General features: G+C 34.5%; 1 protein-coding gene across 2 annotated transcripts in view; it reads left to right on the top strand.

The window, feature by feature from the left end:
• Positions 1 to 12,819, top strand: part of Rae1 (ribonucleic acid export 1) — a 127,464-nt gene that overhangs the window by 102,236 nt on the left and 12,409 nt on the right. For both annotated transcript variants that reach the window (XM_090415604.1, XM_090415605.1), the window contains exon 9: positions 7,477 to 7,671. In XM_090415604.1, coding sequence (XP_090271730.1) covers positions 7,477 to 7,671 — 195 coding nt within the window. The remainder of the gene's footprint in view (positions 1 to 7,476; positions 7,672 to 12,819) is intronic.

Below are 12,819 nucleotides of genomic sequence, written 5' to 3'. Positions count from 1 at the left end.
CTATATGCAAATTGTGACTCGTATCTTATGTTCACAGATTTGCTAATTTTTTTTTTCGAGATAGTGCATTGGCTAAGGAATAAAACCAGGTAATTACAAAACAAAACATTTATTTTTGATCTAGAGCAATAGGTACAGAGCACATAATAATTACTGAGAATTTTACTCAAAAGTTTTAACACACTAAAAATGCAATTCTAGCAACAGAACGTACTGTGCATACACTACCAAAAGAAACATTATATATTAACATAAAGATGTCTCCTATGACACATGCACATATATGCTTACAAGCTAACATAATTCTTTCAATCACATATAAGCTTACAAGTTAAGATTATTTTTCCTATAAGAATCTGTAACATAACACTTCCAGCCACATACAATACTTATTTAGCACTATTCCCGATTTTATCACATACACTCTCTTAAATTAAACATACTTAACAACACATAATCTTTCCTCAACTTATAACCAAGTTACCGCCTGTTTACAAATAATATCTCGCAATTGCACACGATTCCGAGGTACATTCACTTAGCAAAATACAATTTTAATTATTGCTTACTTGAAAACTACCATGAGTGGAAAGTCCAATTAGCTCAGAGAAAACTACATAGAGACCGGAGTGTCTTCCATCTGGCCAGTCCTTGTGCTGCTTGGACTGCGTTGGCGGTTTCCCATGGAATTTTCCTCTGTTGATCTTGCTGAGGTTCTGCCGTAGCTACCCAGAGCCTAGAGAAGAGGGCTGGCAGTGTTAAAACATGAGGCATCGGTGGCAGGAAGAACAAGCCTCCTGGATGAAGGGAAGAGCTTCGAGGAAGTCGAAAGTAAAAAGCCTAAAAAGTCCCAAGCCAAACGCTGTTCGCCTTTTATGCAGATTTTCAGCTCTTTGTTCTTAACAATGAACTTACCAGGATTAGCCAGTAGCAAAATCACGTCATTGTTGGCCGTTCGACCATACGATCTTTGGATGGTATTTATCATCGGTAATCTGGCTTAATCCTTACTAAGTGAAAATGTATGTGCATTCTTACAGTAAATTTTATAACAACTTATTTAGTACATTTTTCTTTCATAATTTGAAACAAACTGGAAAATCTATAGCAAAAATCTACGAAGTTTAATTTCTCTTGAGAGATTTTACAAGACCTCTATTGGTTTTAATTTTTTCGGTTGTTTCATTATTAATTTTAATTTTGATATAGTTTTCTTCCATTATATTTGCTATTGCTTTTGTGGTTTGAGGTGAAGCTTTCAATTCATACAGTATATTGATTAATTTTGTTCTGTTGATTTGATCATATGCTTTCTCATAATCTAGGAAGGCTATATATGTTGGCAGATTAAATTCTTTTCTTTTTTCTATAATTTGTTTGAGTGTAAATGTGGGAACTGTGCAGGATCTTCCTTTCCTAAAGCTGCATTGTTCTTCTCAAATAATTTCTTTGGCCTATGGTTAATTTGCTTTTAATTATATCTAGATATATTTTATAACACGTATTTAATGAGGATATATTCCTCTGTAGTTTCTGCAATCCTTTATTTCCTTTTTTGAATATGTTTATGACTATTGCTGTCTTATATTCTTGTGGGATGTTTCCTTCTTCACATATTCAGTTTAGAAATTTGATTAATTGTAATTGAAATGGTTTAGAGCTGTATTTTTATAGTTCTGAATTTAATTCCATTTTTTGCTATAGCTTCTCTAATTTTTATTTTTTCCAATCTTTTCTTTAGATTATTTAGCTGTATTCGTTCATTTGTTTCTTGACTTATTACTTGTTTTATTTGAATATGATTATCATTGTTTAGAAGCTGGGTGTAATGATTGGTCCATTATTTTGTAGAGAGGCCTTTTAATTGTAGGTTATCCTTTGTTTCTCAATTCATTTTTTTTAATATGATTTTATAGCTCTTTAGTTGAGGTCCATTTATTTCCTGCTCCAATCTGGATACCAATTTTTCCCAGTCTTGTCTTCTGATTTTCCTGGTTTCTCTTCTTGTTATTGCTCTGATTCTTTATATTCTATTTCATTTCCTATGGTTCTGTCATTTAACCATTTTAGGTAGATTTCTTTTTTCTTTCTTATTAAAGATTATTTCTGGGTTCCAGGTTCTTAGTCCTTTCCTTTTCCTTTGCAGTTTTGTTCCTATGGTTTCATATGTTGCTTGTTTTACTATTTGTTTATTTAATGTTTTGCCATTCATTTTCTATATCTGTATCTTCTTGAATTTCATACTGAAAAGAATAACATGTAAGAAAGTTTTAAAGCGAATAAAAGTTGAGCAGCTCTCAGATGTGAACTGTAGACTAAAATACACAAAGATTATTGAAGAAAAAATGAAGGAGTTTGAGAACAGGAACCAAACCTTGGAGATTCAATGGCAAGCCTTGAAGAAAACCCTGATTGATTCAGCTAGAGAGGCATGTGGTGAGTTGTCTGCAAGGATAGAAAAATCAGAACTCCATGGTGGACACAGGAAGTTAAAGAGGCAGTGAAGGAAAAGAAGAAAGCATATCAAAAGTTTCTGGCAAATAAATCGGCTTTTGCTCTTAGAGAATACAGAGACAAATGTAAGAAAGCTAAACACTGTAAAACTAGCTAAACAAAAGTCATGGGAGGACTTTGGAAAAAACATAGAAAATAAATATCAAGAAGGTGGTAACATATTCTGGAGGTTGTTGAAGCTTAGAAATGGAGGAAAGAGTGTTATAAAAGGAGTTAGAGATGATAAAGGTGACATGAAAACGGGAGAAAAAGATATCCTTGAAGTATGGAGTAATTACTTCGAAAAATTGCTAAATGAAACAAGCAGTGATAGCACAGTAGTAAAAAACACTCAACAGGCATACAGTCAGGAATACATATCCATACTTGAGGTAGAAAAAGCCATCAAAGGCTTGAAATGTGTAAAGGCAGCAGGAGTAGATGATATTCGACCAGAAATGCTGAAGTATGGTAGTATAAAAGTCTTACAGTGGCTGCACTGCATAGTTCATAAAGCCTGGACAGAGGGACGAATTCCCGATGATTGGAGTAGAGCTCTAATAGTACCCATATATAAATAGGGAAACAAAACAATGTGAGAATTGCTGAGGTATTTCCCTACTGAGTGTTCCTGGCAAGATATATGCAAGTATACTTGAGAAATGGTTGAGAAGAAGTGTAGAAGAAAAGCTTGGTGAAGAACAAGCTGGATTCAGACCAAATAGAGGCTGTCAGGATCAGATCTTCACTTTATGACAAATAGTGGAGAAATCATGGGTATATAACAAAGATCTCTATTTGAGTTTTGTTGATCTGGAAAAGGCATATGACAAGATGCTAAGAGAGAAGCTATTCAATACGCTACAGTTATATGGTGTCAATGGGGCATTATATCAAGCAATACTTAGTCTTTATTTGAGTTGTAAGTCAGCAGTTAGAATTGAAGGAAATACAGGAAGATGGTTTAATGTTAAATCTGGTGTGAGACAAGATGTACATTATCCCCTCTGTTATTCATTATCTATATGCATCACATTATGAAGGAAAGTGGTATTAAACATGATATCAGAATTGGAGATGCTAATGTCAGCTTTATGCAGATGATGTCATACTTCTAAATAAATCCACTACAAGTTTGCAAGATTCCCTGACTAAGCTATCATCACTCCTATCTCAGTATCTCCCATAATGCAAAGCACATCTCCTTGAGGAGATGTATAATGTTATGCATTAAGGGAAGTGCCACTACCCAGACCGGTTTCGACCTTTATTGGGGTCTTAAATTAATTTATTATAGTCTAACCAAGTGAAATAAACTTTCTCTTACCTGGTTCCCACTGACGAGACCTCAATAAAGGTCGAAACCAGTCTGGGTAGTGGCCCTTCCCTTAATGAATAACATTATACATATCTGCAAGGAGATGTGTTTTGCATGGGAGATACTGAGATAGGAGTGATGATAGCTTTGTCCACCTTTGCTCCGAGTTGCCTGGTGTTGCACCACCTTTCCTTAGTCTTGAAGATATTTTCAGGTGCAAACTTTGTTTGCTCACACTTGGATAAAAGATTAAACTAAATTTATTATAGTCTAACTAAGTGCAAAATAAACTTTCAAGGTATAATTGTGTAGAAATTGATCACTTGTTGCAATAGATTTCATGGTATGATATGAACACAGATGGATAAGAAAATAACTATTTATTAGCATAGAAATTGATCACTGTGTCCCAAATTTTTGCTAGATTAATGCAGTCATACTTGTTATGGGTAGGAGAATGTTTTATAGCCATTGCTGACTAAAAAAATAGTTTTTCTCTGACCTGTAATGACTTCTGTATAGCATATTTGTTTTCTGTCATCTAATTATGTGTGCAGGTGTATCTAAAGCATGGTCTGCCTGTTCTGTCTTGCCATAATGGTAGTTAATGTATTTGTTCTCTGAGGCAGATGTTCGATCTTCCTGCCTGTCCATAGTAGGCCAAGTCGCATGTACTTCATACACTCTCAGATGTGCTAGAGAAGTTGCTGATTTGATATGTGGTTTGAAAATGGGATATATTTTCTTATTGCTTTTGGCTTTTTTTTTTTTTTAAGTTCTTTCTTGGTATGTTGAATAGTGACATTGATGTTTTGCTCTCGTTTATTTGGTGAGGGGAAAGCAGATGACTGTAGTATTGTATATGCTGTTTTGTAGGAGCTGTAGCCATTAGCCTTTTTTGGCCCCTACAAAATAAAATTTTATTGGGCTGAATAAAGATGATTGGTTATGGAGATATCTTCTGTTGTGTTGGCTTTCTAAAAAATGGAAAAAGATAGTGAAGCACCTGAAAGGTGAGTGACTGATGTGTCAAGAAAAGACAATTATTTGATTCCTTTTCTAATGTGAAGTGAATTTTTGTGTTTTAAATGCTAAGGCAAATTACAAAGGAATTCCCATTGGGGCTGTCACAAGTGCTTATAGAAGTTGACGATGCTCTCAGTTGAGATCACAACATTGTTTCTGACCAGTAATGACTTCTATTTTTAGAGCAGTGGCACTGAAGCATTTTCCTAACCTTAACAAGTATGGCTGCATTAATCTGCCAACAAATTGGAAGATGGTCATCTTAAGATCAACTTCTACACAACTGTACATTAGAAGACTCCAAATTATGACTTTAAATTTTTGTTTATTACAGTTAGAATTATTTCACTTACTTGTTATTGCACATAAATTGTAACATATTCGCTAAACATCTTTTTATAATTTAGCATTTTGGTGTTTTTTATTATCCCGTGGTATTATTATGCCAGATCATAGAGATCAAATTCATGCTTTTTTATAAAGCACCTTTTCTGGATTGTTATAAAGTTCACATTTAGAAATATTCATACAAGTAAATGTAGTGGTGATGCTTCCTCAATGTTACAGACTTTGCAGATGGGGGAGACTATCATGCATTGATAAACTTGATTGGTCTTGTGTGGCCGGTCTTGAGGTGAGAGATCATAGTAGTGGCACAGTGATTAAACTTGCTTGGAGTTGATGGCAGCTCCTGGTTTTTATGCTGAATACCAGTGGTGAGTCCTGGAGAATCATTCTGTTTACATTTTTGTTTTGAGTAGTTTTAAAAAAATCAAAATCTGTGGTATCACTTGATGTTGCAGCTATTTTTGCTACTTCATCTGCAGATTCATTTCCCTTTTAATAAACTACATAAGTATTTTAAAATATCATTTTAGAATACTTATGTAGTTTGTTTTTTGATATGTCTAATTATTTCTTGGTGGCTAGTGTAGCAGTTCTTAATAGCTTTGAAGGGCTTCTAAGGAATCTGTGAAAAATATAAATTCCTTTTGGATTTGTTTATCCAAATGCTGCAGTGCTATGTTAATGGTATGAGTTGCATCCTGAATCAGGTCCATATTTCATTATTTTTAAAAGAGCTAATGATCTCAAAATTTCAGGGTTTTCTAGGCCTTTTTTTTTTTCATTTTTCCCTATTTCAAAATTAATAACTATTTTTTTCTGTCTTGATTTGAAAGAAATGGTAGGTAGTTATTTCTCAAACCTTACACATCATAGAAAAGAGCAAACCTTACACATCATAGAACTTTAAAAAGTTCTATGATGTGCAAGGTTGGCTCTTTTTTCTACAAATTTAGTAAGATTTTCTTGTCACCTAATATTCAAAAGAACAAGGTTTGCTCTCAAATTGTGCTATTTTTCCTGAAGTTGTATTCCTTAGTCAGCATATGATTCTAGCTGCCTTTTTCTGAATTTTTGTAAGTTGGTCTAAACTGGTTTGTGACGTTTGCATCCAGATTGGCAAAGCACATTCCATTATGAGTCAGATAATGGAGATATATGTGACTTTTAAGATGTTAGCATCAGCTCCCCCACTCTCTACCAGAAACACTTTTCATGATCTTTAGTCTTTTTTTATCTGCAACATTGTTGATATGCTTATTAAAGCTTAATGATGAATCCAGAGTATCTCCAAGGTATTTGGGAGTTTCATTAAATGTAATTAGTTGATTGTTTAGCTTGATCTTTGGTCTCCACTTTCTGAGGTGATTATTAATGGTAAATACACAAGTTTCTGATTTAGTAGGATTAATTTAGATTTTGACAGTATGTAGATAAACTTTCAGTGGCTTTGTTTAAGTGACCTTCAGCTGTTTTTAAGTTATGAGCTGAGAATAGGACCAAATCATCAGCAAGCATAGTTATCTGTGTCTTTGTTTATATTTTTATCTAAGTCATTTAAGTAGGAAAAAAGAAGCGGGCTCAAAATTCTGTCTTGAGGGAGTCCCTGTCTGATTTTCACTTTCTTGGAAAAAGTATTATTTATTCTAACTTGAATTGTTCTATTTGGTGTTCTAATCCCATTAAACTAAGTTATTCATAACATTCAACCCCTAAGCCTATCAATAAGTAGAAGGAAGAGTATTCAGTTAAAGAATCTTGAAAATTATATTAAGAAAGAATTTGAACTTGGGGGGGATGAAAAATAACACAGATATTTGAATCAAAATTGACATGAAAAAGATCTGCTGATAATGGAAACTTGACTGATATAGAAAAGGAATGATAGGAAACTATGAAAATGAATTCCTAATTGCTTGGACCATCATAGTCACTGACTTCTATATTTCTTCCAGTACCATCCTCTACTAATATGGCGTGTATCCTAACTGATAGGATAGTTCAGCATGCTTAAAACAATCAAAAGTAGGTTATAAATTCTACTTGGTTTGCTGATAATATGCTAATGAAAATGTACATCTACTTTTACTATAGTAAAAACTTTTATATAATAAACTACTGAAACATCCCAGCCAAATATACTATCAATAATTTGTTAAAGGAAATTCACTCTAGCAAATTATTGATAGTATATGCAATTCAATATTATAGTCAACAATATGAATTAATAGCAAATGTGGATCAGTGTAAACATTGATCCACATTTGCTAAACATAGTTTGCATTCTTTTTTAGGTAAATGATATATCATTTCATCCCACACATGGTACCTTAGCTACTGTTGGCTCAGATGGAAGGTTTAGCTTTTGGGATAAAGATGCTCGTACAAAGCTGAAGACTTCAGACCAAATGGAACAGGCTATCACCAGATGTTGCTTCAATGCAAGGGGAGAAATATTTGCTTATTCAGTTAGCTATGATTGGTCGAAGGTAATTAATTTTTTTTTTTGTTCTTCAGATCATTTGTTCACTATAAAAAGGGGATATGAGTTGGCATACTTTCTTTTTACATCACTTTTAGGTGCCTTTGTAGATCAATTATTACTCATCTTTTTTTTATTATGTAAAGATACATGCAAAATGTGATGTTTCATAGTAGGTAGATATATATTCTTTGATAACATGATATTAGTATATTTATTAAATATTGAAAACCCATATATGAACATAAACATAAATCAATACAGAGTAATTTCAATCTGAAATTTACATCATCTTCAATGAACAGACAAAAAAAAATATAATAACACATAGATTTCCAAAGAGATAAGAGCCACGTGCTAAAGTTGTATAGTACAGTAGATATAAAGTTTTTATCGGGTGTATATTCGGGGTGTATGGTGCACACCCACAGCTTCTTCAAAGGCCAAAGAAATCAGCACAAAGGTTGCCATTTTACAGGTAGTACAATTTGTTGTAGATAGTTGGCAAGAAATAAGCAGCAAAAAAATTCAAAACTGCTTTGGTTTTAAGAATTCAGACCAGGAAATGCCAGATATCACTAATAATGAAAATGAAATCATTTTGGAACTACAACACATCAGAAATTATGAAGAATTTTTATGCACTGTTGATAGCCTTCAATGGTACAATGAAAATCAAGATTTTGAGGATTCAGTTGTTGAACAAATTGCAACAAAACACCTAAAGACCTCAGAAGACATGGAAGGTAATGAAGATAACACACCTGAACATGAGCAAGTGACTAACCAGGAAGCCAGGAAATTTATTTCTGAATTCCAATGCTACTTTATGCAAGAATGCAATGAAGGTAGTGCTTTATCTGAATTAGATACCTTTGCTGATTTTGTTCAGTTGCAGTCTAGAAAGGGTACACTCGTTAAATTTCTCCAAAATGATTGTTAGAGAAAATATGCTTCTTTGATAGATACCTATAATTAACCTCTTTAGGGATAATGACACGTATGTGTACATTTAAAAAAAAAATAAAAACATGGTTAAAAAAGGTATACTGAAAGTTAGTCTGTTTTTAACTTTTTGGGATATTTTAGCTTTTTCCATAAAATTTCACATAATTGGCTGCCAGCATGTTCCATTTAACTGGAATCCACTGTATCTGTGTGTGTATATAAGTATTATATAAGTACCAGATCGACATAATAGCATAATAGGGGTGACTGAAACAAAAAAGACCAAACTGGTGAGATCTTTCTGAGCAATAAATACAAAATGTTATATTCAGGCAATGATAATCAAGGAAAAGAAGTTGTAGCCATGGTATTCAACACAAAATACGAGGCTAATCTTCTTGAATGGCAGTCAGTCTCAAGTAGAGTAATGTGGGCAAATATGAGAATGGGGAACTGGACAATGAGACTTATTTGTGCCTATGGTCCCACAGAAGGTTCTACTAAGGTAGAAGTGAAGGAATTTTTTGAGGCTTTAGAAAAAGCAACTGACACAATGAAAAATGAAAAGTTGGTCCTTGTTGGGGATCTAAATAGCAGAGTAGGAAATGATTGTGAGACATACAAAAATATTTTGGGAAAATTTGGAGAAAAGAGCAAAGCTAATAATAATGGCAAATATCTGTTGGATTTCTGCTCAGGACATGGACTGGTTATTACTAACACCATGTTCCAACATAAAAATGTGCACATTTTCACATGGAGAGAAGAGGCTAGGAATAAGAAAAGTCTCATTGACTATGTTATTGTTGATAGTGATGTTTTCTCTCTGGTGCAGGACACCAGAGTGTACAGAGGATTAGAAATTGGAAGTGATCACTATTTAGTCTTGAGCAGGATAAAATTGAAATTCATATTGAAAAGAATAACATGTAAGAAAGTTTTAAAGCGAATAAAAGTTGAGCAGCTCTCAGATGTGAACTGTAGGCTAAAATACACAAAGATTATTGAAGAAAAAATGAGAGTTTGAGAACAGGAATCAAACCTTGGAGATTCAGTGGCAAACTCTGAAGAAAACATTGATTGATTCTGCCAGAGAGGCATGTGGTGAGGTTATCTGTAAGGATAAAAAAAATCAGAACTCCCTGGTGGACACAGGAAGTTAAAGAGGCAGTGAAGGAAAAGAAGAAAGCATACCAAAAGTTCCTGTCAAATAAGTCAGCTTGTGCTCTTAGAGAATATAGAGACAAATGCAAGAATGCTAAACACTGTGTAAAACTAGCTAAACAAAAGTCATGGGAAGACTTTGGCAAGAAGGTGGCAAAATATTCTGGAGGTTGTTGAAGAAGCTTAAGAATGGAGGAAAGAGTGCTGTAAAAGGAATTAGAGATAATAACGGTGACATGAAAACGGGAGAAAAAGATATCCTTGAAGTATGGAGTAATTACTTTGAAAAACTGCTAAATGAAACAAGCAGTGATGACACCACAGTGGTAAAAAACACTGACCAGGCATGCAGTCAGGAATACATATCCATACTAGAAGTAGAAAAAGCCATCAAAGGCTTGAAATGTGGAAAGGCAGCAGGAGTAGATGATATTCGACCAGAAATGCTGAAGTATGGTGGTATAAGAGTCTTACAGTGGCTGCACTGCATAGTTCAGAAAGCCTGGACAGAGGGACGAATTCCCGACGATTGGAGTAGAGCTCTCATAGTACCCATATATAAAAAGGGAAATAAAACTGCATGTGAGAATTACAGAGGTATTTCCCTACTGAGTGTTCCTGGCAAGATGTATGCAAGTATACTTGAGAAACGGTTGAGAAGAATTGTGGAAGAAAAGCTTGGTGAAGAACAAGCTGGATTCAGGCCAAATAGAGGCTGTCAGGATCAGATCTTCACTTTACGACAAATAGTTGAGAAAGCATGGGAATATAACAAAGATCTGTATTTAAGTTTTGTCGATCTGGAAAAGGCATATAACAAGGTGCCAAGAGAGAAGCTATTCAATACGCTGCAGTTATATGGTGTCAATGGGGCATTATATCAAGCAATACTTAGTCTTTATTTGAGTTGTAAGTCAGCAGTTAGAATTGAAGGAAGTACAGGAAGATGGTTTAATGTTAAATCTGGTGTGAGACAAGGATGTACATTATCCCCTCTGTTGTTCATTATCTATATGGATCACATTATGAAGGAATGTGGTATTAAACATGATATCAAAATTGGAGATGTTATTGTCAGCTCTTTGCTTTATGCGGATGATGTTATACTTCTAAATAAATCCGCTACAAGTCTGCAAGATTCTCTGACTAAATTCAATTGCTGTTGTAATAGATATGGTATGAAGGTCAGCAATAAAAAGACAAAGACAATGAAAATAGGCAGAATCATTGAAAATGTCAACTGTGTTGTGAATGGAGAACCTGTGAAACAAGTAAAACATTTCAGCTATTTTAGGCACGATTTTTATTGAAGACGGTAAATTAAATATAGAAATAGACAACAGAATCAGCAAAGCTGGTATGGTGGGAAGTCAATTGAATAAATTTATATGGAATAAGAGAGAAATTAGTCGGAATACTAAATTAGCTGTATACAAGACAGTGTTCAAACCAGTTTTAACTTATGGATCTGAGAGCTGGGTCAGAAGTAAAACACTTGACCAAAGACTGGAGACCACAGATATGAGAGTGCTGAGAAAGATTATAGGCGTGAACAGATGGCATCAATGGCAATATCATATTAAAAATGAGGATATTAGGAAAGAACTTGACATTGTCAGCATCCAGGAATGCGTTAGCAGAGCTAATCTGAGGTGGTATGGTCACTTAAACAGAATGGGCGAGGAAAGATTAGCAAAACAAGTGTTCTCTGCCAGGTTGGCAGCAAAACGACCCAGAGGAAGACCAAGATATAGGTGGATTGATACAGTACAAAGTGCTTTAGACGATAGAAATATAAGATCTGATAATGTTGGAGTCTTGATAAGTAACAGACTGATTTGGAGGAAAATTGTAGATAGGAAATTAATAATGATGTAATTTTTTTCATGTAGTACTATCATATCCTGTACACCCCTTGAGGGTACATGGCAGGAATTTGATGATGATGATGTATTCCCTCTCATATATATATATATAGAGAGAGAGAGAGAGAGAGAGATGTAGGATTGATGTTCATGCAGCCTCTTCTCAACCAAACTACCCATTTTCATCCCACAAAAGAAAAGACTTTATCATTGGTGAAAGAAAACATGGAGGAATTTTACCCTAAAGATAATAGGAACCAAGTTTTTAGTATCTTTGAAATTGGTACAGAGAAAATTAGTATTATTAGCCGGCCTGGTTGGCCAAGTAGTTAGCGTGTCTGCTCTCCAGCCAAAAGGCTGCGGGTTCGAATTCCGCCATGGATGTTTGTGATTGTCTGTGAAAATACTAATGGTGGTAGTTGCGGTTGGTGGAGACAGAGTTGTAGAGTAGGTACCCTCCCTCAACGAGTCTTTGGACTCCCTGCATGTGTTATGTAATAATTATATTATATGATATGTATCAGTGATACGCTGAATCTTCGGGATGGAACCAGTCTGGTGTATAATTATTTAGATAGTATCAAGTTCCAGTTTAAGGTCATAGGGTGTGGAGCAGATGTGTGCTCTGTTAAGTATTTTGATTCCTGTTTTTTTTTCAAAAAGTGCAAAGTTATATACATATTGTGGTTAGGTTTATAGTATGGCAGAAGGAGAGTAGGAGTAGAGTGTCTAGGAAAGCTAAGTTTTTTGTCCTTTACTTTTTTTTTTTTTCAAGATGCTTTAGATTCAATGATCATCATCATATTCCTGCCATGTACCCTCAAGGGGTGTACAGGATATGATAGTACTACATGAAAAAAATTACACCATTACTAACTTCCTATCTACAATTTTCCTCCAAATCAGTCTGTTACTTGTCAAGACTACAACATTATCAGATCTTATATTTCTATCATCTAAGGCACTTTGTACCGTATCAATCCACCTATATCTTGGTCTTCCTCTGGGTTGTTTTGCTGCCAACCTGGCAGAGAACACTTGTTTTGCTAATCTTTCTTCGCCCATTCTGTTTAAGTGACCATACCACCTGAGATTAGCTCTGCTAACGCATTCCTGGATGTTGCCAATGTCAAGTTCTTTCCTAATATCCTCGTTTTTAATATGATATTGCCATTGAT

Source organism: Typopeltis vanoorti, chromosome 3 (genome assembly GCF_054136105.1).
Source record: "Typopeltis vanoorti isolate ZY-2024b chromosome 3, IOZ_Tvanoo_1.0, whole genome shotgun sequence".
NCBI lineage: Eukaryota > Metazoa > Arthropoda > Arachnida > Uropygi > Thelyphonidae > Typopeltis > Typopeltis vanoorti.
This window is presented reverse-complemented; position numbering and strand designations above follow the sequence as displayed.